This window comes from Pteropus vampyrus, unplaced genomic scaffold (assembly GCF_000151845.1).
Source record: "Pteropus vampyrus isolate Shadow unplaced genomic scaffold, Pvam_2.0 Scaffold143, whole genome shotgun sequence".
NCBI classification, from domain to species: domain Eukaryota; kingdom Metazoa; phylum Chordata; class Mammalia; order Chiroptera; family Pteropodidae; genus Pteropus; species Pteropus vampyrus.
The window spans coordinates 3,537,751-3,565,449 of NW_011888924.1; the positions used below are offsets into that span (position 1 = coordinate 3,537,751).

General features: G+C 34.5%; 1 protein-coding gene across 1 annotated transcript in view; it reads right to left on the minus strand.

Moving 5' to 3' along the window:
• Positions 1 to 27,699, minus strand: part of TANC2 (tetratricopeptide repeat, ankyrin repeat and coiled-coil containing 2) — a 264,506-nt gene that overhangs the window by 89,666 nt on the left and 147,141 nt on the right. Inside the window, exons 7-8 of the mRNA XM_011368557.2 lie at positions 20,046 to 20,171; positions 1,391 to 1,672 (exon numbers count right to left, since the gene is read on the minus strand). Of these exons, the coding sequence (XP_011366859.1) occupies positions 1,391 to 1,672; positions 20,046 to 20,171 (408 nt within the window). The remainder of the gene's footprint in view (positions 1 to 1,390; positions 1,673 to 20,045; positions 20,172 to 27,699) is intronic.

A 27,699-nucleotide genomic window follows, 5' to 3' on the forward strand; every position in this document is an offset into this window, starting at 1 on the left:
GGCTCAAACTCTGGGCTCTTGACTCCCACGACACTATGACAATCTACCTCAGAAAAGCTCACGTAGAAACTAAGCATGACATTACTCTTAAGAATACCAATTCTTACCATACCCTGGTGAAAAAAGAATACCAATTCTTACCATACCCTGGTGAAAAAAAGACTCTTGATTCGACCAGTTTTCTTTCTAGACACTAGTTCTTTTTCTACATGTTAGATTTCCATAAATTTATCAGAGGCAATCTGCCTACTTAACGACACAACACTGCTAATGAATGTCAACAGGAAGCCAGGATGTTTGGAGGGTGTTCAGTGAGTTCCTGTTGAGTTTCAGCACTGTGCTAGACTCTGTAATGACTATGATCTCAAACAAATCACTTCTAGTGGTTGCTATCTGAAAATCTGTGATGAGCTGGATTACTGAGTTGGACTAGATGCAATAGTTTCTTTTTTTTTTTTTGTTACCGAATAACAGAAACCAGATAGACTGGTTCTATACATACAGTGTGTATAGGAAGAACATCTGTACATCTCCTTTTATCTCCTTTACTCACGTGAGTTCCACCAATAAGGAGAGGCAGCATAGCAAAATGGGGAAGAAAACGGCCTCTGAAACCAGACTGCTTAGGCTCAAATTCTGGTCTCACCATTTACTGGCTGTGAAACCTGGGAGGCTTACCGACCGAACCTCTCTGAGGCTTAGATCATTTATCTGTGAAATAAAGACAATGGAAATGACCTCGAAAAGTTGATAGGAGGATTGGATGAATTAATATTCATTAAGCTCTTAGAAAGTGTCTTGTATTAAAAACCATGTGAGTATCTTAAGATTAAATAAACAAGATTCTTGTGGTGATCATTAAGCTGCGCCCTGCCTAGGCTGAAAGCAGCATGGATATATATAGGATCTCAGCATCTTCTCACAAGGGAGAGAGAGAAACCCTTCAAGGACACGATGAAGCTCAAGCCCAAGCAGTGCTTGGCTGACATCAACGGCAAGTAAATGAAGGCCACAAACAGACTGTGCTGGCATGTAACTAGAAGACATGGGCACAGGCTAAGAAGAAGCTGACAGTGATGGATGCAAATGGCTCTTATAGGCAATTGCTGTAGTTATTTTCCGAAAAACAGAGTAGCCAGACAGCCAGTAGATAAGAGTCATAAATTTATTCTGAGAGAAGGGTTTTTTTCAGTCACACTTAGGTGACTGTTGGATATTTGGGTTAAATATAAACAGAGTATTAGATTCTTTCCCTCAACTCTGAATAAATGGTCCTCACATGCGAGTCAGGTTTTGCAGATCAGAAAATAAAGGGATATGAGACTATAAAATACGTCAGAAAACATTTCAGAGCAATGAAGCAAGGAGTTCTTTAAAAGGGAATACATACGTTTGGGGGAGGCATGCGGGCTGTCTGAGGCGATCTGTCTCATCCGTGTTCCGTGGCAGCTGAGGGCCACAAGTCTGGAGATGATGGCGGTTTTGCCGAACCCAATGTTTCCCACTATCACTACTCCTTGGTTCACGCTGGCATTTGAACTTTGAAGTTGAGCATCTATTTCGTGGAAAACCCAATCCCGGCCGACGAACACTGACTCTGTAGTGATGCTGGGCACTTCAAAGAGCAGAGGCTTCAGTGAGATGTCTGGAGGCCTGTAAGGTGCAAAGCGAACTGGAAGGAACAATAAGAAAACAGAACTCAGACCAAACCATCAACACTGAGAGAAATAAAGAAAAAAACCATGGTTTATGAGGCTATTAGAGTTACAGTATGATGGCATTCTGGTTTATTCAAGAAAATAATAAAACTGAATTTTGGTTCTATACAGATAAGCAATGGCAGGTGAGCTAAGGCCATCTGATATTCTAGTTGGCAGAACACAAACACTGTTGAAACAGTAATGATTTATGGAACAGTGAGAAAATCAGGATTAATATCCAAATTATTAAACAATGGGGATGGCCTGGGAACCAGCAATTAGGATAGATGCAAAAGTAGGACAGAAGAAGGGTCTTTAAGGTCTGGAGATAACCTTTTAATTGCAGGACTGTGGGGAGATACAGAGTTAGGAGTTCCTGGGGGAGAGACCGGGCTGTGGCAGGGCATCCAGATGGCTGAGGGTCAGCTCTTTACCAAACAGTAAGAAAGTATTTCAATATCTAACAACCAATATGGTCATACCGATACATATCAGTCCTATAGGAAGCAATGCAAAGGGGAACTGTTTGTTTCTTTAAAAATACCAATAAAACCAGCAATTCCTTTAAGTTCACGAAGGTATTTTTAAAAATCTAGTAGGTATATTAAGGGAACAAAGCCTCTAAAAGCTCTGATGAAAACAGATTTATAGATAAGAACAAATTGATGACTGACAGGTGGTAGGGGGGTTGGTGGGCTGGCTAAAAAATGTGAAGGGATTAAGAAGTACAAATTAGTAGTTACAAAAGTCACAGAGATGTGAAATATAGTATAGGGAATATAGTCAATAACATTGTAATAACTATGTATATATCAGGTGAGTACTAGACTAATCAAAGGATCACTTCATAAATTATATGTCTAACTACTATACTCTTCATCTGAAACTAATATAAAATATTGAATATCAACTCTAATAGAAAAATAAAAAATAAATAGAAAAAAACAAGAAGAAAAGGACACAACATCACCACCTGCATGAAATTACGGTTTTTAAAATAATAAAATCATTCTCAAAATGAATAACTTTGTTATTTTAAATATCTTTAATATGAAAGTACACAGACTATAGTTATATGATATTGGTTATATATATTTTCACAAATATTTTTAGGGAAAGGTTTTAATTGAGTTTATATTATTTATATTTGTAGTAATCCAATTTGTCTAAGGTTATCTATAATACGTTGAATAATTTTTGTGTGTTGACAAAGAAAAGCATTTTAAAAAAGGATAACAATTATGCAAGTCGCGCAAATAATTAAATAAAGCCAAATTCTAGTAACAGAAGCAAATAGTTTCCTTTATCACTTTTCAAATTTTCACTTAAAAAAGGAGATATCCTGTGGAGATATAGCTAGCTACATGGTCACTTATAATTTCCTGATTCCCATATCTTTGCCAAAACTTACTATTTTAAAATCCATTACTACAATTACAGAATTCAGTGAAATATTAAGACTTCAACTTCCTAAAGATATTTTTAATTCTAGGGTCTTGCAGTTAATAGAGTCTATTTTACTTTCCTTAAACATTATTTTATTACTCTATAATTCACGTAACATAAAATTTGCCCTTTTAAAGTATATAATTCAGTAGTTTTTGGTATATTCACTAAGTTGCGCAACCATCACTAACTCCTGACTATTTTCATCATCCCCTAAAGGAACCCTGTACCCATTAGTTGTCACTCCCCAGTCTCCCTTCCTTTAGCCTCTGGCAACCAGAGACTTCCTCTCTTTACAGATTTGCTTATTCTGGACATTTCACATAAATGTTATATACTATGTGGCCTTTTGTGTCTGGCTTCTTTTACTTAGCATGTCTTTGAGGTTCGTTCATGTTGTGGCATAATCAGTGCTTCATTCTTTTTAATGCTGAATAATATTCTATTATATGGATATATCACATTTTGTTTATTCATTTGTCAGCTGAAGAGCATTTGGGTTGTTTTCATGTTTTGGCTATCATGAATCATGCTGCTATGAACATTCATGTGCAAGTTTTTGTGTACATATGTTTTCAATTCTCTAGGGTATATCTAGGAGTGGAATTGCTGGGTCATATGGAAACTCTATGTTTAACTTTTTTAGAAACTGCCAAACTGTTCTACTTTACTTTTGTTATGTTTTTACAGAAGTAATATATATTCACTATAGAAAATTTAGGAATAGTAGATAAACAAAATAACAATTGTATTCCCACCAGCCAGAAACACCATTCACATATATTCTGAGTTTTGTCTGTACCATATACACTTATTTTATAAACAAGAAATGGGATCATAGTATAGACATTGTTTTATGATCTGCTTTTTTCACTTAGTAATTCCAGAGTCCTGAAAAAGTTGATTCTGTCAGACTTGCCAGCTTAACGGTTGTTGCTTCCGTGGAGAGGCTGATCCTTGGAGCGCCTTACTCCACCATTTTCCATGATGTCACTTGATAGTAGGGGGCTGCTAACCACTCATGCATTTCGTTTCTTAGGTATCTGCGTGTCCTTGGTGGACAGACACTCAGACAAACTGGCTGAAGAGTCATAGGACTCCCCAGCAAGAAACAGAAAAATGGAACAACAGGTGGCTTGAGCTGAGTCTAATTGGCCTAGAGAGACCTAAGGTCACACAGAACTTGGGGAAGGAATACAAGAGCTGGTTTTAAAACCAGAAATCAAAACATAACTCTGACTCCAAAATCCACGTTTTTTCTATTATATTATGTTGCAACTGCTCTACAGGATGTCACTGTTAAATCTTGAAGTGACACAAGTTCTCTCATTGATGCGTGGAATTGACAGGCTTAGGTGACATGTTAGGCTATCTTCTTTCTCTTTCACCTCTCCTGTGCCTTCCTTTAGGAATCACATGCTTGGCCACGGATGACCTTTCCAGGAAGGAAAGAGCTACTCAGAGACACTCAGCTGCTTTCTAAACCAACTTACCTCTTCAGGTCTGAGATTACTTTACCTTTTGTATCAAAAGGGGCTTTCATGAATATGACCAATGCCAATTTACAATATGGAATAAGTATAGACTCAATTTAAATGCTTAAGTTTTTGAGAAAAATTCTATTAACATAACTTGTTCTCATGTTGACGTAATCTCTCATATTTTATTCCACTGAGAAAGCTTTGACATTTTAAAAAGTTATTTTAAAATTTTTCTAAAAATGTAATCAATTCACAAAAGCCTCAAGGGAAGAACAGACAAAATTAGCCTAGTACCATATGGTAAAACAACTGTAGATATCAAGAACAGTCTAGAAACAATTTCTGTACCTCTGAACCTAAGGCTTTTGTCAGATCCATATGATAAAAGAAAGACATACTTCTTATGTACCAATAGTAAATTTGGGGCATATGAACAAGAAAGTACTTTGGCCTGTATTGTGGGACATGGAGGTAATGTATATTCTCTGCGGAGTTCACATTCCTAAATAATTGTTTCTTTGTTTGGGAAATCAGCTGGCTCCCGGGAGATTTTCTAAAGCAGAAACCACTGAAATAATCCAGTGAGAAATTACCACTGCAACTATAGCTGAGCCAAGGGAAAAAGATGAGCTAATCTGTACCATTTGTAACAGAAGTGGCTTTCTTACCCCTGGCACTCAAGTTGTGGCAGCCCCAGGGCAGTGACAGAGCAGGAAGACCATCCTATCCTTTTCAAAACATGCCAATAAAGTGTACTGATATCTGTAACTTACTTTGAAAATCTCTGAAAATGATGAGTGAATAAAGACTGGGTAGATGGATACAGATATGTGATAAAATAAGATAGTAAAATGTTAGTGATATAATCAAAGTGGTGGGTATGTATTTATTGTAAAATGCTTTTTTTGTATATCTGAAAATTTTCCTAATAAAATGTTGAAGGAAAAACCATGGAAAGGAAAAACATTCGAACAGTGCACACAAAGAAGACAAGCTTCAGAAAGCAGCTTTTAAAAGGGATTTAATAACCATTCCAGACTCAGATCGGTGTGTGCATCTCTTCGATGAAAATTAGGCTCACAGCAGACAAATGAATTCTCTCTAGGAAACAGTCTCTGCGAGACCATCAATAAGTATAATTATATATCTAGGCTTATAGAGAAAACTGACCTTTCTTTAACTTTAAGGTAAAGAGTAAACATTTAAAAAAACAAAAGTGCATTAAAGCTGACACATCAGCTTGCCCAACTGCAATTACGAACAGCTGCAGTAAGGGGGAAAAGGGAAGCGGAAGTGGGGCAAAGGAGCTCAAACTGGACTTAGACTAAAGCATATTTACTCATGGAAACAACCGTGAATCATCTTAAAAGAAGTCAGTCACAGGACGGCAGAAGAAAGAGTGTGTGTGACATAGCCAAGGTCTGGTGCAAACAGGAGCAGAGCTGCGTTTCCTCACATTCTTCCGTAATGACTGTAAAGTCTAGTCTGGAAGCACCCCTGTTCCTCAGAACAAAAGACAACTTCTTAGGGTTCATGCCATGCATGCTACTCATAGAGCAGAGGGAAAACACATGCACTTCAGACAAAACCTGATATCACATTAGCACCAAACATAAGTAAAAAAACACGCTTTTTTTTTTTTTTAAAGAAATACTTAAACCAAGGCACAGGCTCATTTGTCTATTGAATTTCCAGAAGGCTCACTCATCCATTTACAAGAGTCAAATCTCTTTAGGGTCTGTTGTTTATTCTTGGCGCTCTGAAATAGAACTACAGTAGGCAGCTATTCCTACTCCAGGAAATGAGTTTTTGAAGAATGTAAAGCAATTTGAAGTAGGCCCTAAAGGACAGTCTAAAGATAATAGTCTGCGATATGTTCATTCCAGATAAAACTTCTGTTTAAAAAAAAAAAAAAAAAAAGGACTAAATAAAGCAGAATCACTTTCTGGGTCCACAGGGAAGCATACAGCCAAGTGTGTAAAACTGGATCAGAGCCAGATGCCTCAGTTGGTATCCTCCTCTGTTCCTTACTAGTCTGTGACCCTAGGATAGCGACTTAATGTTCTTGATATCTCAGTTTTCCTCGTTTAAAAAGAAGGATAACAATGATTCTGTGAGGATTGAATGAATTAATACTAAAACCTAAGTCCAATGATTTTTTTCAGTCTTTAAGTTCCTTAACCACCCTCAGTATTTAACACTTTTAACTAACACCGACTTTTTGAAATATATTTGCCTCTTGGGCTTAAGATGACACTTTCTTCTAGTTCTTTTATTTGCCTTCTGATGTATTTTTAATGATGCCTTCTCTTCCACCTATTTTTAAAATATTGCCAATCCTAGGTTCTATATTTTGTTTTTTATTTCTTCTTCATGATCTCCCTGGGTAATTTCAAAGGGGTATCTTACAGGCTTTCACAACTATCTAAGTGGTGATGTTTTTTGTTTTTTGTTTTTGTTTTTTCTATTCCTGATCTCATTCCTAAGCTCCTCTACAGCATTTCTGACTACTTATAAGAGTTACCTATTTGGATTTCCAATAGAAATTTCAAACTTAAAATGTTTAAAACTAAAGTTATTGTCTCACTCACCTTAACTTGTTTATTTTCTTCTATTTGTTATCTCAGTTAATGAAATATCACCATCTGCCTGGTCTTCTAAGATAGAAACTTGGGACTTACCAGGATTTCTTCTTCTTAAACTTTTTTTTTTTTTTTTTTTTAAGGTGAGGCTACCCTTGGTTGACCTCACAGATTGCAAAGGCCTTGTCAGCTTACAATCCCTTATTTTTATGCCTACAGCACCTGGTCTTCCTACGTGTCTCCCATCTAAGTACTAACCAGGCTGGACCCTGCTTACTTCCTTAATCTTTATATCTAATTTGGCACAGGTCCTATTAAGTATACTTGAGGAATATCTTTTATATATAATGCCTTCCCCCCCCTACTCCACTACTACTTCTAATGGTGTAACCTTGGAGGAGTTGCTGAATCACTCTAATCTTCAGTTTTGTCATGTAAAATGAACATAATAAGAACATCTATCCTATAAGGTTAAATGAGAAAATGTACATTAAGCTCTTAGCTCAGAACCTTAATCCTCAATAAATGATGGCCATATAGTTCTCAACATCTCTTGCTTTTACTATAAATAGACTTTTAATGGGTAACCTTGCATCCTACGTAACTGTTCTGTAAGCAGCCAGCAAATATATGTATCTGACGTGTCAATCTCTATGCTTCTATCCTCATATCTTGCCAACTCACCCTATTAAATCACCCAACCTATTAAGTCCTTATTAACTAGTATAATTCTTGTCATATAGTATGTATATTCGATAACATTTAATAAGTGAACTCATGAATGAAAACAGTGAATATGGATTTTCCATTCTCAACTGCAGAGAAATGTGTACAGACTTGGTGTTATTAGAACAGGAAGGGTAGAGGAAGACAGTTACAGGCTGCAAATCCGGGTCTTTGAAAATCACTGCTCTGCACTAGGATAATGAAAGGAAATAAATCATTTGTTTGCCACCTTTCAGGGATACATTCCTGTTTAAAGGCTACTGTCATAAACAAGACATGGGAGAAAACTGTTATTTTCCAAGCTCTGTGCATATTATAGGCAAGGCCTGGATGCTGGCCAAGGTACCGACAATCAGAGAACTGTATTCCTACAGGAAGCTGGGGGAAAAGAGAAAATGTGCCTTAGAGTTACTGTCCAGAGAGGACAGAATAGATTTTTTTAAAGACTATTTTTTCCTTTCTTTTAGAGAAGTTACTGAGAAGGCTGGATCTACACATATCCATTTGGGTAACTAAGTTCTTTCTAATGTTACAGGTGAGATTAATTTGTTGTGATAAAAATGACCACATTTAATTCTTCATTATTATAGGTACAATATGTATTTTAGCTTACAGAAAACCCAATTCTAACTACCAAGATAGTTATTTTCTAATGAAAGATGGATTTATGCTCTAATCCACTTTATCTGTAATTTTCTTTTTAAAAATTTGATATGAATTTTTACTTCTGGCCAACATGGAATAACAAGAACTAAATTTACCCACCCACCTAAAAGAACCCCCAAAACAAACAAACCTCTAGTCAAGATATATGAAATAATGGTTTTCAATACACTAGACATAGGCAATGAAAAATAATGATTCCCCAAGAGAAGAAAAACAAATGAGGCAAACTCTATGACTACTTATTGTCTTGAGAAAATTTATAGGCCACGGTGTAGGGAAGGAGAACCCAGTTAGATTCTGGCAGATTCTCCTAGTTGAGGAGATGAAGCTGAGAATCAATGGAGACCAATGCAGCAACTGTTAAAAGAGCAGAGCACTGGGAAGGAGAAAGCGGTACAGAAATAATTCTGGAGATCTGTGGAGAGTAGTCCTTGAGTAATTAGCAGAGTACAGACTGTTATGCATATCTGAGAAAACTACTCAAGACCAGGAAAAGACCTATTCCAGAGGATTAGAGAGAAAAGTGTGCACTGCTTATACAGGGCCAGGAATAAGTACCTGTTCCTACCAGCCAGAATGGAAAAACCTCACAATTTACAGGACATTGGGTAGAATACACAGAAAGGTCTTGTCTCAGTAGTATCGAATAATGAGACCTGTAATAAATATTGTTCTGGTCCTACTCAACAAATTTTAAAAGCAACACCCAAAACTAATCATACTGTTTCCAAATAACTTAATCATATTCCAGAAAAAAGTTGAAGAATATTTATAAGAATACAAAAATATCCAACGCCAAGTAGAATTTACAATATCCGGCATCCAAACAAAGATTATCAGCCATGCAGAGAGGCAAGAAAATATAAACCATAATTAAGAGGAAAACCAATAGATTGAAAGTGACACAGGACTTAACATAAATGTTATAGTTAGCAGAGAAAGATATTAAAACGGTGATTATAACTATATTCTACAGGTTCAAAAGTAGGGGCATAGAAGATAAAAAGACCCAAATTGAACTTTGAGAGAAAAAACTAAAGAATCAGAAATAAAAGACACACTAGATGGGATTAGTGACAAATCCGACACTGTAGAAGAAAAGATGATTGACCTTAAAGACATAGGAATAAAATCTATCTAAAATTAAACACACAGAGAAAAAAGAATCCTCTAAAACAAAAAGAGCATCAGTGAACTGTGAGACGAGTCCAAGTGGCCAAATATAGGTACAACTGGAGTCTCTGAAGGTGGAGGGACAGAAAATATGTTTAAAGAAATAATGGCTACAAGATTTCCAAATACTATAAACTCACTGATTTGAGAAGCTCAACGAGTCTCAAGCGCAACAAATATGAAGAAAATGATACCAAAGCACATCTTAATCAAATTGTTCAAAGTAGTGATAAAGAGAAAACTTTAAAAGCACCCAGAGAATAAGACACATTGACTACAGAGGAACAAAGATAAAGATAGTAGATTTCTTTTCAGAAACAATGTAAATGAGAAGGCAGTGGACCTACAGCTTTAAATTCTGAAAAGAAAAATCTATCAATTCAGAATTCTATACCCAGTGAAAATCTTCCAAAAAATAGTAGTGAAATTAATCTTTTTCAGCTTTTATATGTCTGAAAAAGTCTTCATCACCAGCAGATCCACAATACAAGAAATGTTAAAAAGAAGTCCTTCAGGCAAAAGAAAAATGACACCAGACAGAAATATGGATAAACACAAAGATATGAAAAGCACTAGAAATGGTAACTACATGAATTAATATATGTGATTTTTTCCTTATTTTTTAAAAACTCTCTAAAAGATATCTGACTCTTATTTGGTGGAGGTTTATAACATTTATTTAAATAAAATGTCTAACAATGATAGCATAACGGCTGAGAGGTCAGAAATGAAAATATACTATTGTGCAGAACAATGTTAACATAACATGTCTAAGACTTTTACTCTTAGAAAGCCTGCTTGCAAGGCTGGCCCTTACCTGAAGTCTGAGAATGTGGATTTTGAGAAGAGTCCTAACATTCCCAGAACTATTAAGAGTGGCTCACTGTGCCTAAATTGTTTGTACAAACAATATGTTTTATGCTGAACACTGCTCTTCTTCTGGGAGTCTCGAATTTTGGTATGTTTTAGGCAAGGAGGTCTATATGACCAGACCCCAGTAAAAATCTTGGGTACTGAATCTCTAATAAGCGTTCTTGGCAGACAACATTTCACTTGTGTTGTTACAAGTCACTGCTAGAGGAATTAAGTGCCTGCTGTGTGACTTCACTGAGAGAGGCTACATGGAGGCTTGTGTCTGGTTTCCTCTAGACTTTGCCCCATACACCTTTCCCTTTGCTGATTTTGTTTTGTATCTTTTCACTGTAATAAAGCATAGCTATCGGAATTACTAAATGCTGAGTACTGTGAGTCCTCCTGGTAAATCGCTGAATCTGAGAGGCACTTTTGACACAAGTATTATAATTAGGCCTTATACTATACATGAAATGGTATAATATAACTTGAGGTTACACTGCCATAAATTAAACCTATATACTAAAAATAAAGTAACCACACACACAAAAACCAAACCAAAACAAAGAGTATAACTAATGAACTGGGAACATAATATAGACTCATAAAAATACTCAATCCAATAAATAGGAGAAAAATAGGGAAAAGTGAGAAAAGAGAGTAAGGAATAGAGGGGAAAATGGAAAGCAAATATCAAAATGTAAGATTTAAAACTACCTAAATAAAAAAAATCAAATAAATGCAAATGGTCTAAATATTTCATTTAAAAGTTTGGATAAAAAACTAATACCCAACTATAAGTTGCTTATAAGAAACCCACTTCAAACATAAATATACAAAAAGGTTAGAAATAGAGAGAAAAATACACCATGCTAACAAAAATCCACAGAAAGCTGGAATGGTTATATTAGTATCAGACAAAGTAGATTTCAAAGCAAAGGAAATCGTTAAGGATAAAGAAGGCCATTTCAAAAAGATCAATGGGTCAATTCATTCGATTCATCAAGAAGACATAACAATGCTAAACATTTATGCAACTAATAACAGAGCTCTAAATACAATAGGCAAAAACTGCCAAGACGATATAGAGAAATCCACAATTGTCATCAGAGATTTCATTATCCCTCTTTCAATAATTGAGAAAATAAGTAGATGGAAAATCAGCAATATATAGAAATGTTGAACAAAACAATCAATCGACTTGAACTACTTGATATTTATAGAACTATCTATGCTAAAATCGCAGATTATTTCAACTGCACATGAAATACTTATCAAGAAAGACCACAGTTTGGCTCAAAAAAAAAAAATTCCGTATAAATTTAAAAGAATTCATGCCATACAAAGTATGTCTTTGGTTCATAACAGAACTAAATTAGGAATCGATAACAGAAATACATATAGAAATTCTCCTAGACATATGCATGAGTCAAAAAGAAAGCAAAAAGCAAATTAGATTTTAAACTGAATAAAAATGAAATCACAAAATCTGTGAAATGTAGCTAAAGCAGTACTTAGAAAGAAATTTATAACACTAGCCTGTATTACAAAAGAAGGTCTTATATATCAACCTCAGCTTTTACCTTAGCATATTTGAAAACAAAGGGGAAAAAAAAAACCCAGAAAGCAGAAGAAAATAATAAAAATCGGAGGAAATAAACAAAACAGTAAACAGGAAAATGACAGAAAAACAATGAAAATATTTAGTAAGATCAATAAAACTGATAAACCTTTAAGAAGGTTAATCAGGAAAAAAGAGAGAAGATAACATACCAATGAGAATAAAATCAAGGATGAGAATAGTTACGTGACTACAGATTACTAAATGGGTAAGAAAATATTATAAACAACTTTATGCCAACGAATTCTATAGTTTAAACAAATTTCTTGAAAGACACAAACTGCCAAAGTTCACTAAAAAAGAAACACATAACCTGAATAGCCTTATAGCTACTAAATTAATTGAAATGATAGTTAAAAACTTCCCATAAAGAAAACTCCAGACCCTGATGGCTTCATGAGCAAATTGTAACAATTGTTTAATGAAGACATAATACCAATTTTATACAAACACAATAAAAAACTAAAGAGAGGAGAATATTTTCTCATTACTATGGTATTAAAACCCAACAAAGATATCACAAGGAAACTACAAACCAATATCTCATGAACATAGATGCTCACCCCCTAAAATTGTAGCCAGTTGAAGCCAATATATAAAAAAGTAATACTTTACTAGGAATGCAAAGTTGGTTTAACATCTGAAAATCAATGTGATGCACAATATTAACAAAGTAAAAAAGAAAACCATATTATTATTTCCACAGATGTAGAAAAATCATTTGACAAAATTCAACATAAACTCCTGATTAAAAAAACAAACAAACAACTCTCAGCAAACTAAGAATAGTAGAGAACTTCCTCAACCTGAAAAAGTACATCTACTGAAAACCTATCTATCACTAACATATCTAACGGTGAAAGACTGAATGCTTTCCTTTCCCCTAAAGATCAAGAATAAGGCAAGGATTTCTGCTCTCTTCATCTTTATTCAATATTGTACCAGTTTTAGTAAGAGTAATAAGGTAAGAAATTAAAAAAAAGAAAAAAGAAGACGTAAAACAGTATTTGCAGACAACATGATCATCTATAGAAAATCCCATGGAATCTATAAAAAAGCCATTAGAAGTAACAAGTGAGTCTAGCAAGGTTTCATGATACAAGAGCAATATATAAAAATCAACTGTACTTCCATGTACTAGCAATGAACAATTATAAATTAATGTGAAAACAATACTATTTATAAGAGCATAAAATATGAAATACAGAGGGATAAATATGATGTAATATTTTCAACTTCTGTACCTTGAAAACTAAAAAACACTGCTGAGAGAAATTAAGGAAGACCCATATGACTGAAGAGATATATTATGTTCATGGATTGGAAGATTCGATATTGATAAGAAGTCAATTTTCCCCCAATTCATCTACAGATCCAATGCAATCTTCATCAAAATTCCAGTGGGCTTTTCTGATAGAACTTTATAAGGTTTCATATGGAAATACAAAGAACCTAGAATATCCAAAATAGCTCTGAAAAAATACAACCCTGGAGGATTAATAATACCTAATTTTTTTATGGCTGAATAATATTCCATTATATGTATATGCCACATTATCCATTCATTCATCGGTGGTTAGGCTATTTTTACTTCTTCACTATTGTAAATAACACTGCAATAAATGAGAGTGGGAATGTCTCTTCGAGATCTTGATTTCAATTCTTTTGAGTAAATACCCAGAAGTGGGATTGCTGCATCATGCAGTAGTTCTGTTTTTAATTTTTTAAGGAACCAGGATACTGTCTTCTGTAGCAGCTATACTATTTTACATCCTAATAGCAGTACACAAGGGTTCCAATTTTCCCATTTCTTTGTCAACACCTGTTATTTTGTTTTTTGATAATGACCATTCTAATAGATGCAAAGTTTATCTCACTGCCATTTTCATTTTCATTTTTCTAATGGTTAGTAATGTTGAGTGTCTTTTTATCTACCTGTTGGCCATCTGTATGTTTTCTTTGGAGAAATGTCTATTCAAGTCCTTTGCCCACTTTTTAATTAGGTTATTTGCTTTTTTTGCTATTGAGTTGTAGGATTTCATTATATATTTTAGATATTAACCCCTTATTAGTTACATGATTTGCAAATATTTTCTCTCATGTTTATTCTATTTCTTTTTAAGTACTTTAAAATATAGATGCCAAAGTAATTTCTTTTAATTATAACTCCTATACTTTTGGGTTCTAGATATCTTTCACATTAGAATTAAGTTTCCACCCTTATCTTGAATATGATTTAACATATATTTATTTCTCCATTTCTTCTTTCTTATACTCTACTTGTCTCCCCTGTAATGGTTCAGTTAACACAGCAAAAAACACTGAGCTGCTGTCAGTGACTCATATGGAAAAGGACAGTACTATACATTTTATTGTGTTAATTCTCAACGGACATGGAAGTGATTTTAGTCTCTTTTTTTTTTGATGAATTAATAAAATTCATTAAGCATTGTCTAGGCACTTTCTCATACATTATCTTAGTATAGTTGCTCCTTTAGTTCCTGTTCATCACATGTTCTGGTTCATGGCCCATCTGGCAGTGTCCATTTCTCAAAAAGTTCTATAGCTTTTCTTATGTATCAACAGAGTTAATTTTAAAGGTAAAAACATACCATAACCTGTCTTCTCCAAAACTACTTTTTAATTTTTCTAATTTCTATACTAGACAAGAATGACAGCAATGATAACCTAAGACAGAAAAAAGACATTATGTGAGCTGCATTTTAGAAAGAATAATTTGGCAGCCAGGCATTAGCTTCCTTAGACCATGGAAAGTCTTGGAGCAGGGAGACAAGCTAATTAGCTGTACTGAGAATGGGGAACAGGGAAGAGTGTAAGAAATTCTGACAGGAGAACCCTCAGGGCAAAGAAAATGACTGGATATAGGAGATAATGAAGATGGTGATTCTAAGCTGACTCCAGGATTTAAAGCCTGAATGAGAGGGAAACTGGGGTACTATTAACAGAAATAAGAAAGAAGGAACTGTTTTGGGCTTATGTATGAATCACTGTGGTGTCCTCTCTGATCATAGCCCCTGATGAAAAGACAGCCATCTGGCAATTAGTGTATATATGCAACTCTGTTTCCCATCTAAAGCCCCAGAGTATTGAATATCTACAATTAGCCATTATACTGCTATTATTATGTTGCCTGCTGCCTATTATATTATATTGTCTATGACATAGTATATAAAGCATGGTGTTTAAGAGCAGAGGCTCTAGAGTCTGCCAGATATGAAACGGATCCTGGCACTGCCAATTACTAGACATGTAACCTTAAGCAAGTTATTTAACCTCGCTAAGTCCCTATTTCCTTACTACCACTACTTACATCAAAGAGTGTGAGGATTAAATAAGAACATGTTTTAAGCCCCAAGCACAATGTCTATAACGAATAAGCACTCCAATAAATGTAAGCTATCACTTTTATATCTGTTTAAAAGTGTTCCATTCTCAACATTTGTCTTAGTGTTTTAAGAAGTTCATTGTATTCTATTAATGTGGGGATAAAAAAGGGGAAAGGCTTATTTTACCCTAGAAAATAACACTTTGACTCTGAATAACTTATATTAAATTTTAGCTCTCTGACATTGGTCTCATAGGAAAATATTTTTTTTTGAGAAAAACCTGAAGTCATTGCTAAGTGGAATTTTCAGAAAGGGAACAAAGATCTTTGGACAACAGTAGAAGAAATAGGGAAAACCTAACTTTTCCAAATGTTGCTACTTTTTACACATCTCCTCATATTTAGTACCACAAAATGTAAGGGAAATATAAAAACAGTAATGCTTTTAAAATGTGAAACCTTTGATAAAATGATATAACTATGTCAACATGATTTTGTGCTATTACATCGTCAGCCTTGAAGGTGAGACACAGATTTATTTTTATTGGAGCATCAAAACTGGCTAATTATTTGAAATTTAAGATTAACTATTTTTAAGTGAATTCTCAGTGATGAAATAGCTATGGTCCTACAAAGGAAATTCTTTGGTTCTGTATTTTATTAGTACTGGGGAAGTTATTCCATAAAAGTCTTTTACATACTAAAAGACTGGAACGCTTAGATCATTCTACTGAATCAAAAAAAAATGTTGTGCAAAGTGTTACCTAAGTAAATTTGTTGGCATTATGGCTAATCTTCAATAAGATTTTTTCACTTTTGAAGAAAAAAATGATAGATTAACTGGGAAGCTAGTTCTTTAAATCTAATTTAGATCAAAACATCAAAATGGCTTAATGGTTTGTTATTTTTCTTTATTGCACTTAAAGTATTTAAAATATTTTCAGTTATTTATTTTTGCAGAATTAGATATCATAATTAGAATTTTTTTCATGTTACCCCACAGCCTTTCTTTAAGTCGTGTGTAGTGTAATACAAGAGGTCAATGTGTGCCTATTAGAAGATTATGTGCTTTCTAGACTCTTTCTCAAAGGTTATTTCTCCCTTGTGGATCTTGCGGGGGAACTTTGCTGTATGTTAGCTATTGTGTGGGTTTTCAGAATTTAAGATAGAGTTTACCAAATAAAGCTGGATTATGTAAAAACCAGATTTGTGCACCTAACTGGAGATAGTTTAACAAGTAGTGATCTGCTTTAAAAAAAAAAAAAAAAAAATCACAGCCAGACTACTCCAAAAAACAGAAACTAGTTTCTAGCAGACATTCAAAGACATCCAGTTTGAATACTGCACTTCCAAATTTTAGTGTGTTTTGCAAAATAGCTGGCTGGGGGTGAGAAGATCAACCTCATACTAGTGAGGTTTACAATCTACCCATCTAATATTTACATGTAAGGCAATTATGGGCATGCATAATTGCCTTACATGTAAGGCAATTATGCATGCCCATAAAGCTCTGGATTTTGAATTTACCTAAAAAGAACAATCTAATCTTATAAAAATAAAACAATGAACAAAGAGATAAAAAAGACTGATGGAATATTCCCTTGTAAATGTGAGAGCCAGCCAGGCAATGATCGAGATGACTAAGCAACTTCAGGGACATGTGACTCAGTGGGCTAATGCAAGAGTAATAGCCTCATGACATGCATCTTAGTCATCTTCATAAAGGATTCATTGTTTTGGAAAAGGGACTCACAAATGGTGTAAAGCACTGATTTTATTTGATAAAAACTGAATTCTCTGCTTTGACAAAGCCAAGTTAACTGTGGCAGGGTCAATTTCACAAAAATTCTGCCAATGAGTCAGACTATCATTTGCACATACACCCTTCAAACTAGTATCTATTAAAGCAGCTATTACTTAAACCCCAATGCCTGCAAATGGCCACTTATATAATGGAATTTAGTAAAAGTCCTACGGAAAGCAGCATATATTTGGAGAAATAAGTTTTAATTAGGAATGTGTAATCTCTTCAAGCAGAATAATGTGATTATGATTTAATATCTGGCAGGTTAGAGTCTTATCATTAATAATTTATTGTTAATTTACTCCAAGTAGCTACTATTCAAAGTCATTATGCTATCATTTGTTTTATATGTTTTAATTCTCCCTTCTTCCCTTTATATATTCCATCACAAAGTTTATTCCATTTATCCATAAAAACCAACAGCCTCTTCCATCCTTTTCCTAGCCAGCAAATTTAGTTTGTCTTTTTCTGGGGAATAAGGGATTCCATTAAGATGGTCAGAAAGAGTGAACGGTTTCAGGTGGATAATTTCTAGCGTTAACTCCACATTAACATACTGACAATTAAATTTTTAAAAATGGACCCCGAAATAATTTTAAAAACTGGAATTAAAAACTTTAATAAGGTTTCAAATTAATATCTGTCAAGGATGTCAGGCTTTGGGACTAGAAAAGGCACCTGTGGACGGTTAGCCAGCTATATAATTTGCGCTAGTACACAATCTTCCATAGCCATTTTATCATCAAAGCTCAAGCTCTTGGATGATTGACAGCTAGGAATCTAGTAACTTGCTGCAATGGGATCCTGGACAGTGCACTTATGTGACCTCTCCATTGTTGAGTTGGGTCTCTGGAAACATCAATATTGGCAGAACAGCTGTTTAAAACAGCTGCCTTAAGTAAAGAAAAAAGACTTCACCAATGAGGCAAATGTTAATGTTAATGCCCCACTTGAAGATCCAAATTCTAGCTTGGATGTTACTCCAGCAACTTTTATTTCAGCAAGCAAAGGATTACCCATTATGATCAAACAACTGCAGTTACTATGAAGGCAATTGTTAAATAAACTATGCTTGTACCATGTTCATGAACAACTTCTAACCAATTCTCAAACTATATTTTTTTGCATCTGTAAACAGACTACGTGGTTCTAAAGGCATAAAATTTACCTTTAATTACGGTAACCTCTAAACAAATTATTCTTGAAAATGTGATTCAGGACCACTGGGGGTTCTCAAGACACTTTCAGGGGGTCCAAAAAGTCAAAACTATTTTCATAATACTCAGAGGTTATTTGTCTTTTTCCACTCTCATTCTCTCACAGTGTATAGTGAAATTTTCCAGGGCTTGTATGATGTTAATACATAACAAGTCTACTGTTGTTTTTAAAAAATAAATCAATATTTTAAAAATTTCTCAGTTTTAATTAATAATGATAATATCAATAGATATAACTCATATAAACACAAGTTTGGGGTCCTCAAATGTTTTAAGTGTGTAAAGGGATCCTGGGACCAAAAAGTTTGAGAATCACTGCTTTAAACAGATGAGTACAAGACTGCCTGTATGAAGCATCTAATAAATGCTTGCCACCTCTTTAGACATATATTTAAAAAATATTATTTCAGATAATCTCTATAATTGAAATCAGTCAGTAAATTTAGTACCTACTGAATACACTATAAATGTCCATTAAGTGCCTTCTCCGAAGATCCAGGGTCATTTAAAACCAGAATTCTTCAAAAACTATTTCATATGACTTGTTTGAATAATATTTTAAAATACAGAAAGATATACTTCTAATGTAGAAAGATATATGTTAATTTATACTAAAAAAGGTTTTCAATCATTTTATTACTTATTTTGGGTAAAGCTGTTCTACTTCAACCATAAGCAGCAGAAGAAAAAGATATAAAACCGAAATATGACTGCAATTTGTATGTTTCTTTAAATAAAATTAGCAGGCATGATATGACATGTTTTTAAAAAATTATGCTAGGAAAACAATATGATTCTGTTTCTACAATAAAGTGCAATGTTTTGGGTATAAAAACTTGCCAAGCAGGTCTATGGAAACATAATGACTGTCCAAGTTTGCTTTCCTTTCTTGTTAATGTGTTTTAAGTCATATCATAAGCCACAGAGTACATATGTAAACAGTAATCAAGATAATATGTTACTTTTTGAGGGAAGATTATTGTCCAGGGCCTCAGAGTTCTAAATTAAAGTATGCTGATTTTAGAAGGCAAAATACTGCTAAGTAAACATCCAGTCTCTGATGGATTAATGCACTTATCAGGATGGCATGTACTAACCATTTAGACTGCTGAAAGAAAACCTCTTGAAAGAAAAGATAATTTTAAGAAACGGAAACTCTAATATCATAGTACCTTTATCAATGGACAAACTCCATCTTTAATTATTAATGTAAACAATAAGTAGAGACACTATCTGCAAAGGATATAAGATTTGTTTGGTTGGTAATTACAACTCCTTTGGGCAATCTATTTGTATTTATCTTTCTCTTCTATGGTTACATGCTCATGCCTTAAGGGAGGTTTAAATAAAAGTGGAAATTGGAAACAAAGGAATTTTTGCCTACAGCCCAATTCCATTTTTTCCTGGGCAAAGCCCTCCTGTGGTTCTAACCTCTTAAATCCTGTTGTGTGCGAACACCGCCCATGGTCTGTCTTGGCATTCGAAGAGAAGTTCTCAAAGGTGTATGTCTTTGCTCATCCAGGTAAGCAAGGTCCTCCAGATGGGCCGAACTTGTGGCTGACAAGACAGAAAGTTTAGTCAGAATATGTAAGTTTTCAAGAACTTTCAGTTCATCTGTATCTCCCAAACTCTATAATGAGATTATGCCAGCAAATACATTTACCAAGAGTTTGCTGAACTCAAAATCTTCATCTGTGTCAAGAACACATGCCAGGGAAACATGTCAAGAGCTGTCTTCAGCTCCTTCATCACTATCAACTGCCTGAGCTTATGGAGAGTACTAGCAACAAGTTGGCAAACATTAGTATCTGACAACAAAGATTATTCATTTTTGCTTCTTTTGGGTCACAAATCTCATTTGCAGTACAAGATATAAACATCATCAGTGGAGAAACCTGCTTCAAATTATATTGAGCTGTAAGAAAAACACGAAGCTCTATTTTCAACATTTTCTCTTCATGGTAAAGAATCTGAAAACAATTTTCGTGTGTGTGTGTGTGTGTGTGTGTGTGTGTGTGTGTGAGAAATGTGGACACCTGGGACAATGGACAGAGAATTGCCAAACAGCATTTAGGGAACTGCCAATGTCCATGAATTCCAAAAAATATTCTGTTGCTCTCTCAAGATAATCAAATACTAATGGCCTCATATTGCATCTTTAAATCTTTTAATCCCTAACCCAGCCACGAGAGAGCGGAAATGGCAGAAGATAGAGGAAAAAACTGAGTATTGGCACTGCTATATATTGAGAGCTGTTAGGTCCACTTACAATGAACCAAAAAGTGAGAAAATCAAGAATCAGGAAGCACTGAAGACAAAATAACTTTTAACAAAAAAGAAAACAACAACAACAAATTTCTTTCAGAAAATGGTTGTCTAGCACTTATAAATCATTATTTAAACCATTAATCCAATTGGTTGCTAACTATGTAAGATACTGTGCTGGGGGTTAGGTCAGTTATTCAATGACAATTATTTACTGAGATCCTACCATGTGCCAGGCACTGTTCTTGGTGCCCTCCCTGGCTTAGTTGCCTTGTTTACCTCTGGTGACTTTTTTGAATGGGTGAGAGGAGCAAACTGTGATCACTCTTCCTTGGCTTTTGAGCTCCAATGAAGTACTGCCCCAATCAGGATAAGACACAACAACAATAATACAAAGTAGGTTATGATAAGTGGCACAAAGAAAGTCACATAGTGCTCTATGAGCTGAAAGAGAGAAGCGATGGAGAAAACAGAAGGCAGGATAAGAGAAAACAAGTGCAGGAGATACATATTTCCCTTATCCTTCAATTGTTGCAATTGTCTGAGTTACCTGGGTCTACTGGAAACTCAGACAAAAGACGTACCAAATTACAGATAGAGTTTTCATAAGGAAATAAAAGTCTTTGAAAGCTGGTCTAGGGAACTTAAACCAAGAAAGAGAAGTCAAATGCCACATTACACACTAGAGGAGAAAGAATATCAGAGGAATAAAGATAATCTTGATCTCTGCATTCTGAAATTAAAACTATCCAGAGTCGATAACTAATCTTTTATTTAAAAACACTGGGGAGGATGACTCTTACACTATTCCCACTGTGTTCTAATGTGGTTCTGTGAATTAGTTTTTCTTATCCCTCTTGCTTTAATCAAAGTCTGTTTCCTTGTTTGGTTCTTTATTCATAGGTGCGTAGCTACCAAAGGAAGGGAGCCCTCAGAAGTCACATCAGATACGGAGTCTTCCTTGGAACTCAGACATATTAGTTCTCATTGAGCAGGGCCCAGTTCACAGGGATGAGTTTCGGCTTTGTGGGTTTTTCCTTCAGTCTTTGACAGTTTAACCTCATCGTCTCCTTGTTCCTCAGGCTCAAAGGTGGTAGCTGCTTCCTGCAGTCGCTTAGTTCATGATACTTCGCTGTTCTCCTTTAACCCTTTCTGTAATTTAAGATCTAGTTAACAACAATTCTTTACATGTCAAATTGTCTGTTTAAATAACTGTGTGGTTTCTGTCTCCTGGCTATCCCCTGACTGATAACAGCATAGAAAATAACCTAGACAGCAACCTCTTTCATATATATGATGTTGATAATAAAGCATTATCACAGAATGCAAATGTGAAAGGAATCTTAAAGGCCATCTGGTCCAGAAGTCAGCAAATTAATAAAATAAATAGCCTTGTCTGTTCATTTAAGTATTCATTTACAAAAGAGTTGAGTAGTTGCGACAGAAGTTACTTGGCCTGCAAAGCCTAAAATACTTACTAGCTGGTCTTTTAATAAAAAGTTTGTTGACACCAATCTAGTCAAATCCCCTCATTTTACAGATTAGGAGGCAGTAAAATGACTTGTCTAAAGTGAATCACTCACTCGTAGTTGAGCCAGCCTTTGAAAGCAGTGATCTTGACTCTCAATTGAGTGAGTGCTGTTTGCATTGTACCTTCATCCCTTTTTAAAGCTAAACAGACTTAACTCTTCCTTAAAAGGCTTATTTTCCACCCCTCACTCAACTTTGTCACTTTCCCTCAACTCCCTGCTGTTTATGGCTTTGAAGGACAGTAATCAAACAGTGAGCTATAAAGAAAGGCCTTGCTAATGCAAAGTAAAGGTAAGTGCCCTGCATGTCACAAACTAATACATCTTAGCACTTAAAATATTCTCCAAAGTAAGAAACGAAAAGATAAGAATAAACAAGACCCCCAAATTTGTTTTTGTAATAAGTACTTATTAGATATTTTTAAAGCTGATATACTGAAGAGTAATATGAAAAGAAGATCAATGAGAATCTTTTATTCACATTAAAACAAAATTCAAAGGAAACCTTAACAGTCGGGTGAATGACAATTTTTGGTTACCATTATGGCAATATTAATGGCAGCGTACATAATTTTAAAGCAAGGTCCAGCGGGGTTCTTTTACAAAAACAATTCTAAGGGTCAACCCACTAAAATGGTTTGATATGTTTTAATAAAATGAGAATGCATATCATTCATTAATTGTAGGTAGAATGGTATAGAAATATACAATGTGGAGTGGAGCAAAAAGCTATTTTGCAAGGAAAAAATGCCTAGGGTCCATCTTTCTTTTTTATATCTTATCCATCTATGAATCTTTTAAAGATTAAACTAAGGGAGATCTATGATTTGAGTACAGATTTAAGTTAAATAACAGTTACATAATCTATTTAAATTCTCTTGTATTAAAAAAAATCTTCTGGCAAATAGTTTTAGCCACAGCCTTGGTTTGACATGTTTAACTTCTTAAATTCAATGATGATCTGTTGGCAATTTTTGTAAAATATAGATGTTTAGTGTGAACTTAAGTTTTACTAAACTAATCTTTACCACAGTAATTCCTAGGAAAACGAATATCAATTGTTTTATTACTTTATTTCACAAAGCCAAGAGATGGGGTATATATATTGTGGAATGAGCACATTTCTCTATTTCGGACAGATGACATTACAGGAAAAAGACAAATATTGTGATTACTGAGCTTTATGAATAGTTCATTCTTTGACAAATCCAAATACTCACAGGCAAAGTGAATCAAGGAAAAGCAGTGATATTCAATTATCAAGTGCTGTGAAGTTGTGATTCAGGGCTTAGACAGGTCTGAAATTAGCCAATGGGAACTATTGCTTTAATCTGAACCGCGACTAAATCATGGTGCTACCTAAGTTTATGAAAACATTCATTCTTTTTTTTATTTTAGCAATTAATATCTTCTTTGTTGTTGTCTCTGAATCTATCACTATTTTCTTTATTAAATAATCCAAAATAATTATTACTGTTTTTCCTTACCAAATTCTTCTTCTTCTTAGTCCTATTTTAAGTTTCTCTGTTATCATTTAAAAAATTCTTGTCCCTTCAAATTCATTATTTAAGGCATAAGAGATAAATACTGGAAAGATCAGCCAAGAGACCTAAAATTCTGTTAGCTGTGGCTCTTTGTTCTACTATTTGTATGTAGTTGTTCTCTCCCTCACAGTCACTTCAATCTTTTCCATTTGCAAGCCACTTTCTGAGAAAAAGTCTTTATCATATTTTGTCAGACCTCTCACTCCTTGTCAAAATTTGCTCAGGCTACACTTGCTCTGCTTCCCCAACTGATCCCTAAGTCAGATTAATTGTGTCTTCTTTTCAGCAACCATATACACATATTGCTAATTAGAACTTGTGTTATTGAGCTATTTGTTTACATGTCTGTCTTCCCTTATTAAATTATAGGAGGTTCTTGAGGGCAAGAAGGCAACATCTGATTCATCTTTGATAACCCAATCCCTTCAGAGTAAATCAGAGTGCCCTACATGTAATGCTCAATACAGACATGAATTCCAGACTAGTCCTACTTAGATTTAGAAATCTGGCTGGCTCTGTCCTCACCCCTCATTGCTCTGCTTAATGCTTAACAGACACTACTGCAGTAAATACGCTCGCCTCCGGTGATGTTCATACGATCCTTTCACGTACTGTTGATCTTTTACTTTTCTCTATAGCACATATCGCTTTTTATCATATCATATAAATTACTTATTACATTTATTTTACTTTCCCTGGCTAGTATGTAAACTCCATGAATGTAAGAATCTTTGTTTTGTTTATTAATGATTCTAAAGAGCTTTAAACAGTCCTTGACATATATACAGTACATGCTCAATAAATGCTTAATGATGAAATAATCGTATTTAATGTATACTTTGTGTTTTGGCTACATTTAAACAATCAATGGATAACAAATTAGGTTTTGTCTTACTGGGCTATTTGAAAGCTAAGGATGAAGGAGGTGGCTATAGCAACAATGCTTTATACATCCTCATTCCTTACAAACACCGACAGCTCTATATGAACATATACATTCCCACCTCATGGTGTTACTCTTACTATGAAACTGCACTGGCGAATTTTTTTGAGATAATTCCATCAAGTTCAGTTAATACTATAATATTTAATAAACACTTTCCAGATATATGTGTAAGAGATAATTAGGTAAGTGGAGGGGAATTGAATAAGTAGGAAAAAATGAATCTACAATACAAAATTTTATGTAAAAAGAAAATGTTTCAAGTTTAAAAAGTAAAGCCATAAAATTTATGTCTTTAAAAAACTTTGTTTTCAGAAAAGGAAGAGGAAATAGAAAATGAGAGCTTTTTTTTTTTTTATTTCATCAGATTGGAACAGCTGACTCACTTATAGAACATTTAACTGCTATACTTTTTTGAAGTCAAAATAATTTAATACACAAGTGGGCAGAAAAAAATCCAGCAGACAACATTTGGTACAAAACATTCCAGAGGCAACTCTATATTGAGTCTGAATCCAGTTTGAACTGTTTCTTCTACCGTTTGCCACTAATGCAAACAGATTTTAGTAGCACAATTGTCATTCTGGCTGATCTGAGCAGGGAGCCTGAAATGACACTTTATGTTTGCTATAGCCTGGGCAAGAAGCCACTCTGCTGTCCTTTAATTCATAAAGTCAACATTCTAACTGCTGAAAAGCCCATTTTTGATTTTTTTGTAAAAACTTCATTATAGTTTCTGACTGGATTCGTTTAAATCCCCCAGGATTCCCATTTTGCATTTACCTGATTTTTAAGATCCTTTTCTTAGGAAAATGTGCAGCTCCAAACATTAACAAGTAGATGGTAAGAGTTTTTATTTTAACTGACTTCTGTTGTTTGTGTTTCCCTGATACACACCTCATTCTCACACAAAGCACTGAGGACAGCTGTCGCAAGCGAACGTTTCCTGCTTCCCACATCTCTCCAATTCACTGCCAGTCTCATTCTAAGACATCCAGGAGGCAGCCTACTCTCTGATAATTCTGCATACAACCGCAAGTTCACAAGGGTTGTCTACTTCCTTCCAACACAATAGGCTTAAAAATAAATATGCAATAGTGATTTACACTTGAAAACAGTAAAAGACATAGTTCTAAGTTTCTTCATATTTTAGAAGTTTAATTTAAAGGTATATAAACACCTAAATTTATATTCAGAAAACTGAGCTACTCCTGGAAAAACACGAACCTTAATGCTACAGACTGCTAAAACTCAACTTTAATGACTTTATCATTCTAGTTAAAAGTTTTTGTTTTCAGTAAATACTACTTTCTTCATATGCAGTATATGGAACTTTTATTTGGTATATCTAACTATAAGACTTCACTTGTTTGAGCCTTTATGTTTCTAAAAGTCTATATAGCTAAATTTAATGACCAATATATTTATAATATCAGACTTGTTTTAATAGTTAATAAAAAGTACACAATTGTTTAAAAGATTTCATCACATATATTTCTTCCATCTTAATTGTGAGTTAAAAGCCAGAAAATAATTAAAAAAATAAATCAACATAAACATTTGCATATGCACTGACTCCATTCCCTGCAAGTAGAAGTATTAGAAAAACCAAAGTGTTATAAAAGCCACGTGTCCTCTCCATTCTTTTTAAAATCAAGAGTTTTATGGAATAATATAAACAGTTTTTAGAGTTCAATCCAGCAGTAACCTCAAAGATGGTAAATAATTCCTTTACAACTTCCTGGTCCTGCTGGATGTGGCTCTGGAAAGATGCCAACGAGCTCAGGCAAGAAAGGGTGCGTCCCTTCTCCAAGTGGGGAGCAGCCTGGAATGCAGCAAGGACCATTTAAACAATTACTCCCCTAGGTTTTTTAAAAAGTGATGCAAATAGTATTTTCACATCATAATTCAGCATTATTTGGTAGCTAAAATAAATAATTATATTACACTGAGATAAAGTTTTTTAAAAAGGGGAAATTTAAAAGCTGGATTTGAACTTTTATTATTGGCATTCATCATCCCCCTACCCCCAGCTGTTCGTATGCTTAGAACGATTTAAGAAATAGAAATATACTGAAGTTTTTCCCTATTTCAAGCTCATCTCATATTTGAAATACTCAATTATTCTTGGTAACCAAGGAGATGTGAGTATTTGATCTCCCTCAGTTTGGGGAAAGCACTTCTATGTACACACTGGAAAGTAAAGGGAAATATGTATATCTAGAGCTAAAAGGAGAAGAGAGGACCTTCTTGAGTTAAGAAGATTTATTTAAAAAAATGATTTGGATAGCTAATCACTTAAACTACCAGAGGCGGTGGGCTTATCAAATATTTACACACATTATACAGTTAGCAGAATCATTCCCTGTGACGGTAATTTTATTTCCCCACATTCAGGAAATATTTTCAACCTATAATCTATTCAATTTTGAAAATAACTGAGTCATTTGGGTTATAGCTTTTTCCTGCCTCTTTGTGAGGACACTGAAACCATGGTTTCCAGATACAGAAAACAAACTATTTCCTGACCTGTGACTTGGCCTGCAGGCAGTAGTAGGTCTGTTTGTATATTCTGACGGTATAAAATTCTATTCTCCAGGACAGATCTATCTATCTGGCTTCTGATGGAGCACTACCTTTCACCCTTCCTTTCTTTTGAAGAGCATGATCAGTACTGCCTATGAATCTGAAGATCTCCGTCGGCCAGAAAGACCAGTGTAATGAGATGACCACTGGGAGGGGATGGTAGGTGAAAAAATAATCAGTAATAAGGTCTATGAGCGGAATGATTTAGACTAATATTA